General features: G+C 42.4%; 1 protein-coding gene across 1 annotated transcript; it reads left to right on the forward strand.

Moving 5' to 3' along the window:
• The first annotated feature begins 280 nt into the window (after window positions 1-280).
• Window positions 281-19199, forward strand: ugl (ureidoglycolate lyase). Its single transcript, XM_078260414.1, has 15 exons — window positions 281-286; window positions 2111-2239; window positions 2326-2544; window positions 4387-4477; window positions 4814-4890; window positions 8918-9028; window positions 9460-9519; window positions 12327-12483; window positions 13252-13450; window positions 14031-14109; window positions 14194-14286; window positions 15764-15836; window positions 15915-15982; window positions 16684-16808; window positions 19028-19199. The coding sequence occupies exons 1-15, from the start codon at window positions 281-283 to the stop codon at window positions 19197-19199; spliced, it is 1659 nt and encodes a 552-aa protein (XP_078116540.1).
• The last annotated feature ends 293 nt before the right edge of the window (window positions 19200-19492 follow it).

A 19492-nucleotide genomic window follows, 5' to 3' on the forward strand; every position in this document is an offset into this window, starting at 1 on the left:
ATGGTGGATCCAAGTTTCAGTCAGTTCAGTTCAGGTCATTTCATATTACATCTAGTAATTTCCAATAAAATAAAATGATAAATAAATCACTATTTTGACCAGATTGCTATTATAAGGCACACAGTGTTTAAATAGCCTCACATGTCGATGTACAGAACATACGCAGACAGTTTAGGACTTTAAACTCTGCATACACACAAACACCTTCCTGTTCAAACAGTGAGCAAAGGAAGACCATAACCAAAGTCCACTGCAGAGGGAACAGAGCCCTGCCATCAGCATGCCTGTGAGTATCAGCATATTTCTTTATTGTGCAGCAAAAATTAAGGACATTAAGGACAGTAGAGACGGCCACATTATGGGTGATGGTAAGGAACGACTATGTGAGGAGGCGTTAGGGTGTGTGTGGCAAGATGGACTTTGAACTTCAGAGCAGTTTCATGAGACTTAGTGTTAGGGTAGTGATAGTTAAAGTGCTGTTTCAGACGTGTTGGTGCTTTGACAAGCCTTAGGAATTTCTTGTGCATGAAAGTAAATAATGAAATGAAACGGTGTATTGTAGAAAAATCTTCCCATTTTGGAAAGTGTAAAGGATCCAAACAGGTGTGTGTTTAATGGTCTAATCATTTCAGCTGGACTTGTAGGCCGTTATATTGTTGGCTAGTTTCATTTAAAATAAAACATCACATTTCATAAACTACATGTGTTTTGTGTGCAGAAATCCTAATGTGTAAAGTAACTAGTAACTAAAGCTGTCAGATGAATGTAGTGGAGTAAAAAGTACATTATTTCTCTCTGTAATGCAATACAGAGAGCATAACGTTTTCACTTTTTCAACTCCTCCATCGCGTACCGCTTATTCTTTGAGTGTTGATATCCAGCACAGGCGTTTCTGTTAAAGTTGTATTCACAACAAGTCCATACGTGTCAGTGATATACCTTTTGGAACTTTTAAGGGTCCTGTCTCTATTCAGGGCCACGTAAATTCAATTTCAATTCAATTGTATTTATAGTGTCAAATCACAACAGGAGTTATCTCAATACACTTTTTGGGCTTTTCTGACTTTAATGGACAGGACAGGTGAGAAAGGAGAGAGAGAGGGGGAAGACATGCAGGAAATCGTCACAGGTCAGAGTCGAACCCTGGATCTCTGCGTTGAGGCATAAAGCTCCAAGTATATGTGCACCCGCTCTACCCACTGAACCAACCCGGCCACATCTCAATACACTTTAAGGCTCTGTCGGACTGACTGCCTCCCTGAGTTGGTCAAAAAAGTGCCTCGGAACACACTGAAGCGACTCCGACTTGAGCGTACGTTCTGCGCGTGCACAAGACGTAATATGTCTCCATAACAGCAGGCGCCGCTAATCTGTATTGTCGCCCAAAAAATGATTGGACGAACAAACTTAAAATAGGCCATACAGTTGCTGAATCTGTTTAAAAGATATCGTCAGATTTTGAGAGACTCTAGTCACACTCATCCCGCTCATCATTTCCGGGTTAGCACTCCACCAATCAGATTGGTCATTGAGTCCGACTGCCCGCCTTCCGATTCAACATGTCAAATCGGCCCAAATGAATTCCGACGGCTTCTCCTACTGACGACGGCACGGAACACACCGAACAGACTTGAGTCACTGACCTCGCCAGACTGTCCGACGGCCGATAATTGGGTTAGTGTGTCAGGGCCTTTACTGATAGAGTAGTTCTAGACCACACTATCATTTACAGAGACACGACTATTTCCCCCAAGACCAAGCATTTGGTGCTACAGTGGCGAGGAAAAACGTCCTTAAACAGACAGAAACCTCGGACAGACCCAGGCTCTTGGTGGGCGGCCATCTGCCTCTGCTGGTTGGGACCCAGAGACACTCATACAGATATAGAGAAATATGATTCATATTAATTATAGCTGTTCGTATGACGTACAGTGGCAATTACAGTAACAATAAAGATAAGAGAACTATGATTAGAAATTATAGTAGTAGCAGTGCAGGGCGTAGCGGGCGTGGAGCAGGATGACTGCAGCAGCTGCAAAGAACCCCCTTTCTGCAGTATGGATGTTGACCTTAATAAACTCTAAGACTCTTCTCGTCTTCTCGCCCACAGGGTCCAGTCAGCATGGAGCTGTCCCCCCCTCCCTCAGGTCTAGAAGCAGAATATGAGACACTTTTCACCGCAGACTCCCTCCTCTTCCTCCATGAGCTGGTCTCCACATTTAATGAGGAGGTGGATCAGGTGAGACTGCAGAAAAAGCGTTTTTCTATTCAGTGCATGGAGGACGTGTTGAACTCAGGATGAGGAATCTGTGATACTCTCTTCAGGTCCTGCGGTTACGAGTGTCCAGAAAGGCCCATTTGGACCTTTCAGGTGACCTGCCGAGCTTTCTGGAAAATACCAGCCATATCAGGACAGACCCGACCTGGAGGGTGCTCCCTGTCCCCCCAAGGCTCCAGAGAAGACATGTGGACATTGGGGACTTGGCTCCCTGCGATACGCAGCGCTTTATTAAAGCTCTCCAGTCACCAGCACAAGGCATACAGGTACCGCCTCTGTTAATCACCTGTGACCACACCAGACCGACACAACAACTGTATATGTTTGCTCTACATTTTGGTACGGAGCCCCTAAAGGGACATGGGAATTTATTTTTTCTGATGTGCACAAGATACTTTCTGGTGCGAACGAGAAACCAATCTGAATAGTAGTCGGAATGGCTGCCGAGGAGGAGGTATTTATCTTCATGAAAACGCGATGGAATGTACCTGATAGTGTCACGAACAAACTTAAAGCTGATAAGGCAACTGTTAACTGATTTCATGCCGTGAATGTGAAATATTAAGTTTAGCCAAATAATGTTAGCAGTACTTTGTTAGCATCATTTTGCTAGCCTTAGATTGGTTTCTTGTAAGCATGAGATACTTTTGCGTGCGCACCAGAAAGTTTCTCGTGCACACAAGAAAGTCAAGTCATGTCCCCTTAGGGACTCCGTAGTTTGGTCATGAAATCCCTAATTTTTTTTTATTTTTAAGATTATTCGGGGCATTTTAAGCATTTTAAGCTGAATATGTAAAAGGGGAGAGAGAGGGGGAATGACATGCAGCAAAAGGCTACATGTCGGAGTTGAACCTGCGGCTGCTGCAACATGGACTTAAAAAGGCCTTTGTACACGCTCTACCATGCGAGCTATCCAGGAACCCCATGTAATGCCTTATTGTAATTGCTAATCATTTACATCGGGAGCACACTCAAATGCAGATGCGATGTCCTTTGATTCCAGTGAGCATGTGGCGTTGTCAGAATTACACAGCATGATTGTCTTATCATATGATTATCATATGATCTTGATGAATCTCAACATATCAATATAATATTGAGATATACATACTGAGTGACACCACAAAACTCTACATAACAAAAAAATAACACTGCAGTTTTGATTTTGACTCAATCGCACACACACCTTCTGCAGCCAGAAATACTCACTAATGAGGATACATCCACCGCTGAAAATAGTCCCCACCAAATGTTATGCGTTTGCATAACATTTGCTAAGAACCACTGTGGCAGGCTGCTAATTGACATGACTGCGGGATCCAGGGATTATCAGTATTTTTATTTGAAATTAATATTATTTTATACATTTTGGGTAATAGCTACCAGAGGCAGGCTACAAAGACTGAGCCTTTCTTCAAATGCGTAGTTTAAGCTGAGCTGCCAATGTTTGATGCTGACACCTTTGCAAAGTGTTTGAGCAGGACTACATTGTAACATGAAGGAAATACAAAAGCTGCATTCATTTTGATCACTTGGTAATTATTTTTTTAAGATTATTTTGTTGGGCTTTTCCACCTTTCATTTTGACAGGACAGCTAGGTGAGAAAGGGGGGGGAAGACATGCAGGAAATCGTTTGGATTCGAACCCTGGACCTCTGCGTCAAGGAATAAACCTTTCAGTATATGTGCACTGGCTCTAACCACTGAACCAACCCTGCCACAGAATAAATTATGTTTTATTTACTTGTCATGCCACTAAGTGGCCCCATCCCACACCAAATTATGTGACACCAATACAAAAGTAATTTCATCCACAGCTTCCGGTCCCAATGTCCACACACAAAATACTGTACTCTGCACAAAATAAAGAATAAAGAAAACATATTACAGCAACCACAACACCATAGTGTAACCCATACATTGTCCATACAAGTAAATAAATAACAGAGAGTGTTAGCGTGCTAACATTCTGGACCAAGATGTTGAACGTAGGTTTACTTGCTAAATATCAACATGTTGGCATTGTCACTGTGAGCGTGTTACCAAGCTAACAAGCTTAGCATTTAGCACAGCCTCACAGAGCCATTGTGTCCTCTCTTTGCTTTCAGGTTGACTTTGACGACGGGAACTGCCCGACATATCACAACCAGATCAAAGGCATTCATAACATTTTGAAGGCGGTTTACAACCAGTTCCCCAGTAAGTGCTTTACTTTATATTGATACTCATTACAGGAATATGTGTGCGGCTGCACATATGTCAGGCAGGTCACTGTCCTGTCCTGTACCAAAACGTAGGTTTTACTTACATCTTAATAAATACTACAGTATTTAAGTAGTTTTATTCCCAACTTGTATATATGTTTGTACATTCTTTGCTTTGTATTTTTTTTAAATATTTGTTCTTATATTCTATCCTATTTATTATTTCTTGTATATTCTGTGCGTGTGCTGTGTGTCTGATATTTTGCCGCTGTAGCACTGAAATTTCCCAATTTGGGATCATAAAAGTCTATCTAATCTAACGTGTTGGCAGATGTTCCACCCATATCTCAGGCTCCGGTGCTGATGCTTCGTCCTCGCGCCTGGAACATGCTGGAGCACAACATGATGGTAGGTGTTGTGAATAATGTTACATTCCACATTCCATTCTGTGAGAACTCTGTTCCAATTATTTCCTAAATGGCAACGCTGTTTCCTATCTGAACAAACCTTGGGACAATCCTTCTGCCCATCCTGACTCTTTCCTATCTTACTACACATCATCTACAGTGTTCAGCATAAGTGCTAAAGTTGTCATCTTTTGGAAATTGATCTTAATGCCTTAGTTAGGTAAAATCCAACCTTTAAGGACACCAATTTTATTTGTGAATGAATAATGTATCGTAAATAAATAAATGTTCTTCCTTAAAATGCAGGGGACATAAGTAAGTACACCCCTATGTTAAATTCCCATAGAGGCAGGCAGATTTTTATTTTAAATAGCCCCACATCATCACATACCCTTCACCATACCTAGAGTGGGGTACTTTCCATAAGATCATCTCTCAATGCAAATCAAACCAGCTATTAGGCTAACTGAAATAAAACCATGCCAATCTCTAGGTATGGTGAAGGGTATGTGATGATGTGGGGCTATTTTAATTCCAAAGGCCAAGGGAACTTCATCAGGATGCATAGTATCCTGGATCCATGAAATAACTGGCCTTTAAAAATAAAAATCTGCCATAAACTGTAAATGAATGGAGCGATTGTTAGAGAATATGTATACCCTTGTGTGTCTCATTAAACCTTTAGAACATTGTGAACTGAACCCTGCTTGGCGTCACTTTGTTCTCCGAGATCTCGCCACTGCTTCCAGAATCGACTCACCGAGGGTCAAGCCGGTAGATGATAGGATTCAAACAACAAAACAACAGTAGAATTATAACATCTGCATTTTATGTAGCCGGTGCAGTTGAAGTGGTTAAATGGAAATAAAACTACACTAAGAAAGACTGTAGAGCTGGGATGTGATTTGGCGACTCCTGGTGGTAGTATCAAAGAAGACAATGTGTCGGAAAACTGACAAAACATCTGCTCTTAGAATATTTATATATATATATTTTTTAATTTATTTAACCTTTATTTATTCAGGGAAAGTTCACTGAGAGGCAGCCTCTCTTTTGCAGGAACGCCCTGATCACCTTCACACAGTTACACATTCATAACCGGAAGCTGCCCAGTACAACCACAGTCTGATCTGCTGGCCACTGAGCAGCTCCACTGGAGCCGTTGGAGGTTAAGGGCCTTGCTCAAGGGCACCTCAGTGGTGGTAATGAGGGAGGGACAAGCGCTGCTCTTTCACTTTCCCCACCCAGATTTTATCCTGTCGGTCTGGAGATTGACCCGACGACCTCCCGATCACAAGCTTGCGTCTCTAACCTTTAGGCCACCACTGCCCAATCACTGCCATCAATTTATTTATAATATTTAAAACCAAATACCCACTTTAGAAAAAAAAGGTACAATTATCGGAGACACTGCAACACAGAGACAAGATGCAACGGACAGAGAGGGAATAATTATGATGGGTGTTCTCTTCAACTTCAACAAAACAGATGAACAATAACAGTAGTGATAATGTTCATTATGTATAAAACTCCAAATCAAATCAAATATATATATTAAAGAACAAAATAGTAAAGTGAAGTGCAAATTTCTTTGGAAGTTGGAATAAGTTTTTTTTTCATTAAGACATAAATAAGTTATAAAATAGAAGCTGTCAAAACAAACCGGTAGATTTTAATAAAAGTACACTGATTGAACTAAAGGCCCTGACACACCAACCCGATTATCGGCCGTCAGACAGTCTGGCGAGGTCGGTGACTTGAGCCTGTTTGGTGTGTTCCGTGCCGTCGTCCGTCGGAGGGGCTGTTGGCCTTCATTTTGGCCGACCTGACTTGCTGGGTCGGAGGGCGGGCAGTCGGACTCAATGACCAATCTGATTGGTGGAGTGCTAACCCGGAAATGACGAGCGGGATGAGTGACGAACGCCTCTCAAAATCTGACGAAAATCTTTTCAACTGACCTTTGTCGATCTGAAATGAAGACAGATTCAGCAACTGCATGCCCTATTTCTCGCTTAAAATGTTGTCAGAAACACGTTTCGGTGAACTATTTTTGTAAAATACGAGATCGTATTTCGAACAAGCGGCCATTTGGAGAAGCCAGACCCACGTTCGTTATTCGTAATTTTTTGGGCGACAATACAGATTAGCGCCACCTGCTGTTATGGAGACGTATTACGGCATGCGCAGAACGTACGCTCAAGTCGGCGTTGCTTCGGTTGTGTTTGGAGGTACTTTTTGGACCTCGGGGAGCCAACTGATCAGTCGGACTGCCTTTTCTGCCGACGGTCGGCCGTCGAGTTGGTGTGTCAGGGCCTTTAGAAGTGCTGTAATCTGTGAATATGGAGGTTTCGCCCATAGAAATATTTTTGTTTTACATATTTATTAGGGCTGTCAAACAATTATTTATTTTTTAATCGCGATTAATTGCTGAATTTCTATAGTTAATCGCGATTAATCGCATATTTTATCACATGATTAAAATTATATTATTTTGCATTTCAGAACAGTTTTTAAGTACATATTAACAATGGAAAGCATTTTTTACCAGTGTATCTTGATTGGGAATCAAATGAATGCAAGCAAGTTACTTTATGAACTTGATTTTAAGATTTGTAATTATTTATTTACTGTAAACAAAAGAAAAATGTGTGAATCTGTCATTATTGCACTGAAGTACCTAACTAAAAAACTAAAAATCCCTATCCTTACTAGAGTCAATATAGTGTTTAGTAACTCCTAAATAATGTTGATTACTCACTGACGTCCAGTGATCACCGGTTAATGAGACAGCGTTTGTAGCAGTACAGGCTGTGTGTGGGGCTGCTGTCCCCCTCGACGGCAATGAAACGGGTCAGAACATGCCAACCATAATACGTCTTTAAGACCCGAGTCCTCTACGATGCTGACAGGTCTCCACTTAGTTGACACCCGTTTCGCAAGAGCTGTAGTAATTTTTTGGGATTTGGTTTCATCCACATGTCGCCAAGTAGCACTCTCCAAAGTACTGCTTTGCCTGAGTAGGTAGCATGCTAGCGGCTAGCATCAACGTTAACTGTACTACTATGCTTAGCTCCGTAGGTGGTAGCTCAAGCTTGACGTGCTTCGGTGATATTTTAATTCGGCTTTACACAAAGTGCATATGGCTTTCGACAAGTCTACGAGCTGTCCGGGAGTTTTGGAAAATAAAAAGCTCCATTCAGGATTTCATTGCTGCTGTCTTTCTCCATCATGCCTGCAGCCTGCAGCAGCAAGATGGGTTACGAGGAAGTGGCAGCTTGATGATAAGTAACGGTGCTGCAAAGGGTCAAAATAGTAGCCTGTTAGGTTAATCGATTAACGCGTTAACGCTGACAGCCCTAATATTTATATTTTATTTCTATGGTTTAGCCACTTGAAGCTTAATCCATCCTATAATTAAAAACATACCCATCTTGTTACATAAGATGATTATAATATTTTCATACAACATATGTTAAGATTTGACAGCTCTTTCATAAGCAAAAGGCTTCAGCAATTGTTTCATCTGTGGCAGTGTGGAGACGGCTGACTCTAAATGCAGTTTACTGAACATTTAATGTAATGATCACCCGAGTAAATAGAATATTTAATAATAACCATCAATAATAAAATGTAAAAGCCTGTTTTGGTTGGTGTTGGATGTTGTGTGGTTGGTGGGAGATTAGTTGTTGATCTCAGAGTTTATAAAGTTTTGGCTTTCAGTTGAACTTCCAACAGAATATTCACGCTAGTTTGCTGGTCCAAGAAATGTTGGTATAATTTATGGGAACTGATATGTTTACTTATGATGAAGTTCTTTTTTTTTTCAGTAAAAATACCAAACATATACTGGTTCTAACTGCTGACATTTTTCCTATAGCGTCAGTCAAAATAAGCAGTTTAACAAAATCAACTTGGGGCTGTGATAACATGTTATGGGTATTTGTCATTAGTTTTGATGTGTTATCCGCTACATTAGTATATGAATTATCAAAAAGAAAATAAATAAAGACTTTATGTGTGTTTGGCAGGTAGAGGGGAGGGAGGTTCCTGGTCCTCTCTTTGACTTTGGACTCCTCATGTTTCACTGTGGACAGACACTTTCTACAAACCAGAGTGGACCCTTTTTCTACCTCTCAAAAGTAACACACACACACACACACACACACACACACGCACGCACACACACGCACGCACACAAATACACACACACGCATGCATGCCAGCACACACGCACATACACAAGCACACAAGCACACAAACACACACACACACACACACACACACACACACACACAGGAGCAAGTACGCACACACACACACACACGCAAACAGGAGCACGTACGCACGCACACATGCACGCGCGCACACACACACACACACACACACACACGCACACACACACGCACACACACAAGCACACACACACACACACACACACACACACACACACACACACACACACACACACACACACACACACACACACACACACACACACACACACACACACACACACACACACACACACACACACACACACAGATGATAATAGGTTTCTCTTGTGTTCCAGGTGGAGAGCTTCATGGAGGCCAGACTATGGAACAAGATATTTGTCTGGTGTCAACAGAAGGTCTGCACGTCTGTGACTGTTTATATCAATCATATCTTTTTCTGATGATGTTTGAACCTGATCATTGTGATTTTAATCAGTTTTCAGCAAAATCTTTTGTTTGAAGTGAGCAGATGAAACTACAGTAGGGCTGCCAGCAGACCGGTAAACTGGTCCTGTAGCTGTGAGGACAGGCAGACTAGGAGGCCTCTATGAAGTGAGGAGAAAACACAAAAGTCAGTTCATTGCTGATTATAATCTATACGCACTGTAGGTTCAATGGGCCACTGTTCAGAAGAAAAACAATATCGGAGATTTTGAGGAGAATAAAAAGTCACAATATTTTGAGAATCAAATTTTACTATTAGGAGAAGAAAACGTGAAGAAGTAGTAAACAGGTGAGAGCGTTCTGCCAGCTGAAGTTAAAAGTTTTACTGTAACAATAAGCACCTTATTATCAGAGAGTTTGGGATAGGGAAATGAAATGAAAGCAAGGCACTGGCAGCAGGACTGAGATCGCAACACAACTTCATGGCAAGAGAAAATAATTGGAGCCCGGTGGGCTTTATGACTCTGGAAATGAAAAGAGTTACTCTAGTCTCGCATAGCCAGACCTTCTTTCACAGCACTGTGGAGGAGAGTCTGGCTAGTCCACACAGCATTCCTGGATGGAAGAAAAATGTGCTCTGGTTTATTGGCATTTCTTTAAACCAATCACAATCGTCTTGGGTGGCGCTAAGCTCCGCAAGGTGCCTATGCAGCGGTGCCTCTGCAAAATAGCCTCAGGAAGGAACTTGTTTTGGTGGAACATGTGTACGTTCAAAGGTTGTTTTAGTCGTGCAACGGAAAACTCAGATTGGACAGATAGTCTAGCTAGCTGTCTGGATTTACCCTGCAGAGATCTGAGGAGCAGTTAACCATAGTCCTCAGAAATCCACCAGAGTTTAGAACGCCAACACAAAGAAAGAGGAAGGTAACGGACATCCGGCCGAAAAGAGTGACATCCGGTGGAAATTCCGGTGGCACCGGAGCAATCTCGGGAGTGGAACGTCGTGGATATAGACTAGAGTTACTGTAACTGTTGTAGTGGCATTGAGTGCATGTCAGTAACTCATAGAAACAGACACATAGCCCTGTTTGGGAGTGTGGTACAGGTCCAAATGGACCCCACAGGCTCTATGGAATAGGGGGGACACATAGGTGTAATACAGCATGCATGCTTTTCTTTATTTTCTGAGCTCACTAGACAGCGAAGAAAAAGGCTCAAAGAATGGCAATTCAGTGTGCCTTCAACCCTTTGTTGAACATGGAGTTTTGATGTTTTTGTCACTTTTTCTGACGTTTTTTGTCGCTTTTTTCGATGTATTTGTTGCCATCTAGTTGGCTCAGAAAATAAAGAAAATGCTTCATGAAGCGTCATGAAGCTTCATTTGGACACAAACACAGGCCTTATGCATGTAACCGAGCAACTGTGAAAATATAAAACACATGTAATCCCAATCCAATCATAACATCATGCACCATGTTGTTCTGTGCAATTACAGCTGTATTCTCAGATTCTCACATCAACTTTTGTGTCCCTGATACCTGAACTTAAGCCGGCTACACACTGGATGCGTGGCGTGAGCGTGGCGTGAGTGTGGCGTGAGTGTGGCGTTTCTGTTGCGTGTCAGTTGCGTGGCGGCTGTGTGCCGTTTTCTATGTCTTTGCACACCAGAAACGTGTCTGACGCGGCGCTACTGCTGCTAGCCTTGTCTGTACACATTTTATACACTCAATCAGTAGTATACTTCATGTTAAACATAAATATATACTGATTTAATAGGCTACAGAATATTTCGTTCTGTATTGACAGGTGCAATATTTGAAAAATGATAATTATTCTTATTTTATTTTTTATTACATTTATATCTGCATTTATGTCAAAACCTAGAGACTTTCAAACATCAAAATGTCATTTATTAAATGTATTCGTGTCAAAATGACATCTAAAAATCGTTTTGTATTCTATTTTGCCTGGAAACGCTTCCAACACGCTTGCGTGTCGCGTGAAAAATAGGAGTCGGTCCTATTTCTGCTGACACGCTCACACCACGCAGCCAGTGTGCAGCCGGCCTTAGTCACAGTTTACACTCAGCAAGCACATCCCCTGCTGTTCATAAGCTTATTTTCTGCACACCAAATTATTTCGAGGCCATCAGACACCCTGTATGCCACACCGGCTCATTACACCCTTACAGAGAAGCCAAGATGTTCCTGTTCTATAATAGATGTTTTTCTTAAAGTTTCACTTTGAGAATTTCTGCTTAAGCTTTGTTTATTGCAGCAATTTGACTTTCCAATTTCAAATGGCTATTTCATGAAATCCTTTTGGCATTTTTTTAACATTTATGAATGCCCTGATTATTGTGAGTAGTACAGAAATAATGCCTCCTATGTGTGTAGTTGTGTCTTAGTGAATGTGTGTGTTGTGTGTGTGTGTGTGTGTGTGTGTGTGTGTGTGTGTGCGCGCGCGTGTGTGCATGCATGTGCATGTGTGTGTGTGTGTGTGTGTGTGCCTGCGTGTGTGCGTGCGCATGTGTGCCTGTGTGTGCATGTATGTGTGTATGTGTGTGTTTATGCGCGTGTGTGTGTTTGTGTGTCTGTGTGCATGCGTTTGCATGTGTGCGTGTGTGTGTATGTGTGTGTGCCTGCGTGCGTGTGTTCATGTGTGCGTGCGTGTGCACGTGTGCCTGTGTGCGTGTATGTGTGTGCATGTATGAATGTGTGTGCGTGCGTGTGCACATGCGCGTGCGTGTGCGTGTGTGTGTGTGTGTGTGTGTGTGTAGCTGGGCCTTCCACTGGGCAGCATCAAGGCGACAGTGCTGATTGAAAATGTGTTAGCAGCGTTTGAGATGGAGGAGATTCTCTACGAGCTGCGAGAGCATTCAGCGGGACTCAACTGCGGCATCTGGGATTATTCAGCCTCCTTTGTCAACAAGTTTGGTGAGCCAAACCTTCCCTACGAAGCCCACGTTTGACACTGAGCCTCTGGAGCCAGTCATTGGGTTAGGGTTAGAGTTAGGGTTGCAGAGAGTGGTGATGTTTTTAAAGGCAAACTTAAAATCTACCTTTTTTTAGTCAGGTGTTTTAATAAACAACTTATTTATTAAGTTTCTGCTTGTGTTATGGTCTATTTATTTATTCATATGCAGTGTGTTTTAGTTAGTTTTGTACTTTTTTATTCTACTTATTTATATGTCTGTATTTTATGGATTGTTTTTAACAATCTACAGTTCATGTAGTTATTAGCCACTGTTTAGAACTTGTATTTATTTATTTATATATTTAAGTATCTTTTGGTTTTTAAGTGTCTTGCCTCTGGTGTTTCCTCACTTATGATGACGTTTTCCTCAGCTCGGTTCCTGTTTTTACAGTAATGAATTCATAATTGTTGATGTTGGGGGTGGGGGGAGTGTATGGGGCTGGGGGGAGGGATACTGTGTTATGTGTGTATATCTGTGTGTGTGTGTGTGTGGGGGGTATTGCATGAAGCACTTTGTGCTACATGTACATGTATGAAAAGTGCTATATAAATAAAGTCTGATTGATTGATTGTTCACAGAAGGTCCAGGGCCGATCACAATTAGGGTTCATAGAATATGTATGCTGGAGTGTTTTTATTATTATGAATATGTTTTTACAATAAGCAATTTGTAAAAATGAACGGTAAAAAAAATATTGAAGTCAAGAGGTCATGTATTTCTGCTGCAGGCCACCGCCAGGCCTTCCTGCTGCCCGACCGCAGTAAATATGTCAACATGGAGAAGCGTTTCCTGCGCAGCTACATGGAGCTGCTGGTTCAGACGTGTCATCGGAGGGGAGCGCTGGCCACAGGAGGCATGGCTGCCCTGCTGCTGCCTCCGGACCCACTCAGTGACTCCCATAGGAGAGTGCTGGCTGCTGTCAGCAGGTAGGAACATCACACACACATGTTCATGAGACTGAGTGAGAAAAGCATTGCATTTCAGAAGCAGAGCCATCATCCCCATCAACAGTCTCTCTGGTTATCCAGGCACTAGTCTCGCATCGCCAGACCTTCCTCCACAGCGCTGCTGAGAAAGGTCTGGCTAGTTCACACAGCTTTCTGGGATGGAAGAACAACATGCTCTGGTTTATTGGCATTTCTTTAAACCAATCGCAATGTCACGGTCAATCACGGTCCCTCTGCAAAATAGCCTCGGGAAGGAACTCGTTTTGGTGGAACATGTGTACGTTCAAAAGTTGTTTTAGTCGTGCAACAGCAAACTCAGATTGGACAGATAGTCTAGCTAGCTGTCTGGATTTACCCTGCAGAGATCTGAGGAGCAGCTAACCATAGTCCTCAGAAATCCACCAGAGTTTAGAACGCCAACACAAAGAAAGAGAAAGGGGACATCCGGCGGAATTTCCGGCGGCAGCTGAACAATCCCGGAAATGTCAAGTTGCAGACATAGACATCATGGTGCCGGCATTTTTAAACTGAAATATTACTGTCTTCTCCCACTCGTCAGACTGAAGCTGCTGGAGATCCAGGCAGGTGTGGACGGCTTCATGGTGTATGATCTGAGCTTGATCGAGCCCATGCAGAAAGTAAGCACTGGATCGTGAGCCACGCAGAACTTTCTACCAACACAGAGTGGAGAATAATGACTCGCAATTCTTCACCTCTTCCAGCTCTTCCGGCTCAACACTGAAGGTGATAACCAGCTTAACCAGCTTCGCCATGACGTCACCGTGACTCCTGATGACCTACTGTCCATGCCTTCGGTCAGTCGCTGCACTCTACACGCTTAGAGCCCCGTGCACGAATATGGTGCTGCTTTACTAACTGCACATATTATTGGGAGGACTTGACACAGTCCCTTCCCTTCCCTAAATTAATTGATTATTATTAATTGTTGACCATTAGATGGCACTCTTGGTTTACAGAAAAAGGCTCAAGGAATGGTTTTGATTAAGTTTAAGTTTATTTTGACAATGTACATTTCGGTACAAGCAAGAAAACCAACAAAAACAAAATACTCAGCAAGTTCAATATTTGAAAAAAGGAAAAGGAGTTGGAAGAACTTAAAAAATACTTTTCTAGTCCTACCCCCTTTTTTCTACTTTTCTGCTTTAGTTATATACAAACAATTTAATTATTCACTAATTTATCTATGTACACATACATGCATATATTCCTACTTGTAGGCACATATACACATGCATACACACACACATATACACATTTTGTTTTCTTTTTTCAGTTAAATCAAACCGAATAATAACCCATCTAAACTAGACATAATATGTAACCCCAAGAACAATTCAATATCAATTCAGTGTGCTTTTAAGTCTTTGTTTAACAGAGAGCACCATCTATTGGGCTCAGTTTTCATATGCATATAGTGTCTCAACTGTGCCCCTCACCTTTTTTTTTTTGCGCTACTTATTTTATTTCATGTTGTTATATTTTTTTATGTAAATGTTGGCGCTGGGAAAGGAGTTGCTTTTAATCTCATTGTACATGTGTATAGTGACAATAAAAATGCATTCATTCATTCTAAATAAAGAAAATCCACTGTCCAAAATCTCCCTTTAGGTGTTCCTTTTTGATGCATTTAATTCAATTTTATATATTGTGTCAAATATTAAAGGTGCTCTAAGCGATACAAATGTTTTGTCACATACAGCAAACATCTCCTCACTATCTGCTAGCTGCCTGTCCCCTGAACACACTGTAAAAAAAAAACGCGGTCTCTGTAGATAGCCCAGGCTCCACAAACGGCAACAAAAACAAACTGCATCAACCTGCACCACCAAACATAACAAACAGTGTTCCAGCCAATAACCGACAAGAAGGAGTTGGTCGAACCATCACCGCAGCAGCGTTAGCACGTAGGCGACTTTCACAATGTGTCTTTCAGGAAGCACGGAAGGGAGGGGGAGGGGACGGGATGAGGAGGAGGGAGGGGCGAGCTAGCCTCTGTTTTGTTTGACAATACTTTGAACGTCAACAAGACGTAACGTCACCCAACATCGCTTAGAGTACCTTTAAAAGAAGTTCTCATAGGACACATTACAGATAGAGACAATTCCCCCAACAGCAAACATTTGGTGCCACAGCGGCGAGGAAAAAAAATGAATGAACTCAGATAGATGAATACAGTATGTATGATGTAATACTGACCTTCATTGCTTTATGTAAATGAGTGGATATCCTGTCTTAGCCTCTAATAATCAGGTATATTTTGTTTTTCCTCAGGGAGGAGTCACTCTTTATGGTTTGAAGTACAACATTGCAGTTGGTGTGCTCTTTATTAATGCTTGGCTCTCAGGTATGTACGTGCACATATTCTGGTTCTGCTCATCATTACTGTGTGGACTGTTAACAGTTAGCATGCTCGGCTTCCCAGGTGAAGGCCACTTTTTCTACAGAGGCCAGGTGGAAGATTCAGCCACAGCTGAGATTTCTAGATCACAGGTGGGTTTCGGATCACATGACCCACCCCTTAGCACCCGTCCCTGAGGGGCATAACTTACTGCAAAGACAGAGTAGAACGTACTACTATATGAATTTTACTTATTGTCTTTACCTAGTTTAATACTGCTTTTATTGTTCGTAATGGCTGTGTCTGTTCTAATTTATATTTTTTTCACTTTATACCGTGTTGTTATGCCTTGTTGTATATCTTTCTGTTTTTCTGTCTCTGTGACGCTTTATGCTAAGTTTTGTTTTGCTTGTGTTGTTTTTTTGTATTTTAAAAAGCCTTTTTTAACATCGAAGGCAGGGGACTACAGATGAAAAATAGCCTTTTGGCTAATTCTGGCTTTTTTAACGTGTCATGTATTTTATTAATTTGCGCTGTCCCCTACCATAAATAAACTAAACTCAAACAGAGTGAAGGCCTCCTAAATCCTATAAATAGATATTTTCATTATTAGAAAATGTTTAAAGACCCCCTATTATGCTTTTTGTTGTTTTTCTTCCTGTCTTTAGTGTGTTATATAGTTTTTTTGTGTATGTAATAGATGTATAAAGTACAAAAAAAACATTTTTGTGTGTGTGTGTCTGTGTGTGTCTGTGAGTGTGTGTGTGTGTGTCTGTGAGTGTGTGTGTGTGTGTGTGTGTGTGTGTGTGTGTGTGTGTGTGTGTGTGTGTGTGTGTGTGTGTGTGTGTGTCAGGTGTGGCAGTGGATCTGTCATCAGACTCGTCTGGAGGACGACGGCCGGGTAGTGAGCCGGCGGCTGGTGACGGAGCTCACCGAGCAGCTCCTGGTGGAGCTCAGTGCTCTCCGTCCCTCTCGGAGGTAAGATGAGGACATGTGTCCATTGTAATCATGGGCTCCATTGACTTTAAATTGTTTATATCCCTGCTCTGTAAACTATACGGCCCATGCTCTCTTTTGAGAAATAAGTATTTCATATTTTTATCTGCGCAGACACCAGTCAGACTGCTGCTGTTCTTTAGCTATCTCTATATCACATAGTTTCACTTTCAACCGGTTTGCAAAGTAACCATCACAGTTGTATCATAAGCTGACTTTGACACTGACAAACAGCAACCCAACACAAAAGAGTCAGACTTTGAACCATGAGCCACTTTAGTTCTGTCTGTGTGGCACTGCCCTGAGAAAAAAAAACAGAACCGTTAAAATGTTAAAATGTAAATTTTTAAAATGGGATTACAAAAAAACAGGTCAACGTTAGCATGATGACATCCATCCATCCATCTTCTTCCGCTTATCCGGGGTCGGGTCACGGGGGCAGCAGCTCCAGCAGAGGAATCCAAACTTCCCTTTCCCGAGCCACATTAAGCAGCTCTGACTGGGGGATCCCGAGGTGTTCCCAGGCCAAGGTGGAAATATAATCACTCCACGTCCTGGGTCTTCCCTGAGGCCCCCTCCAAGCTGGACGTGCATAGAACCTTTCCCTAGGGAGGTGCCCAGGGGGCATCAATACTACACTTAGCACAAAAAGTAAGGAAATTTGTGTTTGGTAGATTATTTTTCTGTGGTAACAATGCTTTTTGGCAATAAATCTTATACCGTTGGAAAGCCTGTTTAGTTCCCTTTCAAATGGTGCCCCATTTGTAAGGAACATGCATTTGTGGGATGAGCAGTAGCGCTGAGTATGGGGCTTGCGCCCATGAAAAATTTGCCAAATTTTCTCTGCCAACGCTAAACTGCTTATTCTGCCATTGACTCGTTTGGTGTTTGGTGGATTGAATGATTCTGCCTACAGCAGTTGGATCGTGGGGTGAAAGTGTGGAGAAGACGCGGATGCTATGCTGATTGGTGCACCGATAGAGTAACACCTTTTGGTGGAGGCAGTGTGATGATGTGGGGCGGCATCTCCCTCACTGGAAAAACGAGGCTTGTCATCATTGGAGGCAATCTCAATGCAGAGAGATATAGAGATGAGATTCTGCAACCAGTGGCAATCTCATATCTCCACAGTCTGGGACCGAACCCTATCCTCCAAGATGACAACGCTCTCCCCCACCGGGCGGGGTTTATCAGAGACTACCTCCAGAATGTGGGAGTGGAGAGGATGGAATGGCCTGCCAGCAGTCCTGACCTCAACCCCATTGAACACTTGTGGGATCAGCTTGGGCGTGCTGTTCGTGCCAGACCAACACAACCACGTTGGCTGACCTGTGACAAATGCTGGTTGAAGAATGGGATGCCATCCCACAGCAGTGTGTGACCAGGCTGGTGACCAGCATGAGAAGGAGGTGCCAGGCTGTGTATAGTTCTTCCACACGCTACTGAGGCTCCTGTTTGTCAAATGAATAAATTGTTCAATTGCCAATATGTCTTCTTTCTTCAAACTTCAATCATCCAATCCACCAAACACCAAATGAGTCAATGGCAGAATAAGCTTGGCAGAGAAGATTTGGCAAATTTTTCATGGGCGCAAAGCCACATACTCAGCGCTGCTGCTCATCCCACAAATGCATGTTCCTTACAAATGGACCATATACATTTTCTTTCTTCACTTTCCAACGGTATGAGTTTATTGCCAAAAAGCATTGTTACCACAGAGAAATAATCTACCAAACACAAATTTCCTTACTTTTTGTTCTAAGTTTAGATGCTGAACTACCTCAACTGGCTCCATTCGACGCAAAGGAACAGTGGCTCTACTCCGAGCTCCTTGCGGTTGACTGAGCTTCTCACCCTGTCTCTAAGGGAGACGTCAGCCACCCTCCTGAGGAAACCCATTTTGGCCGCTTGTATCCTGGATCTCGTTCTTTCGGTTCATGACCATAGGTGAGGGTAGGAAGGAAAACTGACCGGTAGATCGAGAGCTTTGCCTTCTGGCTCAGCTCTCTTTTCGCCACAGTACTTACTGTGCGACACAGTAAGTCAAAATTTGGATAGTGAGAAAGACAAATGTTGGAAAATCATAACTCTGACTTAACATGACATTTATCTTTCCGAAACTTTTTGTCTTTTCCAGTTGGGAGTGGGTTTCTGTGGTTCTTTGTCTCACTGGATGTCTTCTGTTTCTCTGTCACCTTCAGGGATAAACAGAGGCTACTCACAGCAGCAGACATGTTCCTGGAGGTGGTTTTGAAGCGAGATTTCCCAGAGTTCATCACCACCTACTTGAATCAGGAGCACACCTTCCTCAGCTCCCAGAGCAGTGGACGGACAGAGGCTCTGGCCACAGACATGCCCCGGCCCAAACTGTGATGGTCACGGCAGCTGAATAAAAAAGCTTGCCTTGTTTTATAGCTGAAGAATTAAATGCATGCCACCCTGCTAAGTTTGGTTTCTGGAAAGCCATGACTTGTTACATCATAAATCAGGAGTCAGGACCCAAACTCTGAAATACAATATCAATCAGTCATTAGATATGACACCAATAGCACAGTTATAGTAAGACTAATACAAGTTTAAAAGTTGGGATAATGATGCATACACAACATGAAAGCAGCATCAAAGTACTGATGGACTGGAGGTAGACACAGTCTGAGCAAGTGTTC

This window comes from Sander vitreus, chromosome 10 (assembly GCF_031162955.1).
Source record: "Sander vitreus isolate 19-12246 chromosome 10, sanVit1, whole genome shotgun sequence".
Lineage (NCBI taxonomy): Eukaryota > Metazoa > Chordata > Actinopteri > Perciformes > Percidae > Sander > Sander vitreus.

Coding starts and splice junctions, on each gene's coding strand:
- ugl (XM_078260414.1), top strand. Junction 9,520..12,326: donor TTGTCTGGTGTCAACAGAAG/GTCTGCACGTCT, acceptor GTGTGTGTGTAG/CTGGGCCTTCCACTGGGCAG. Junction 14,110..14,193: donor TGATCGAGCCCATGCAGAAA/GTAAGCACTGGA, acceptor CACCTCTTCCAG/CTCTTCCGGCTCAACACTGA.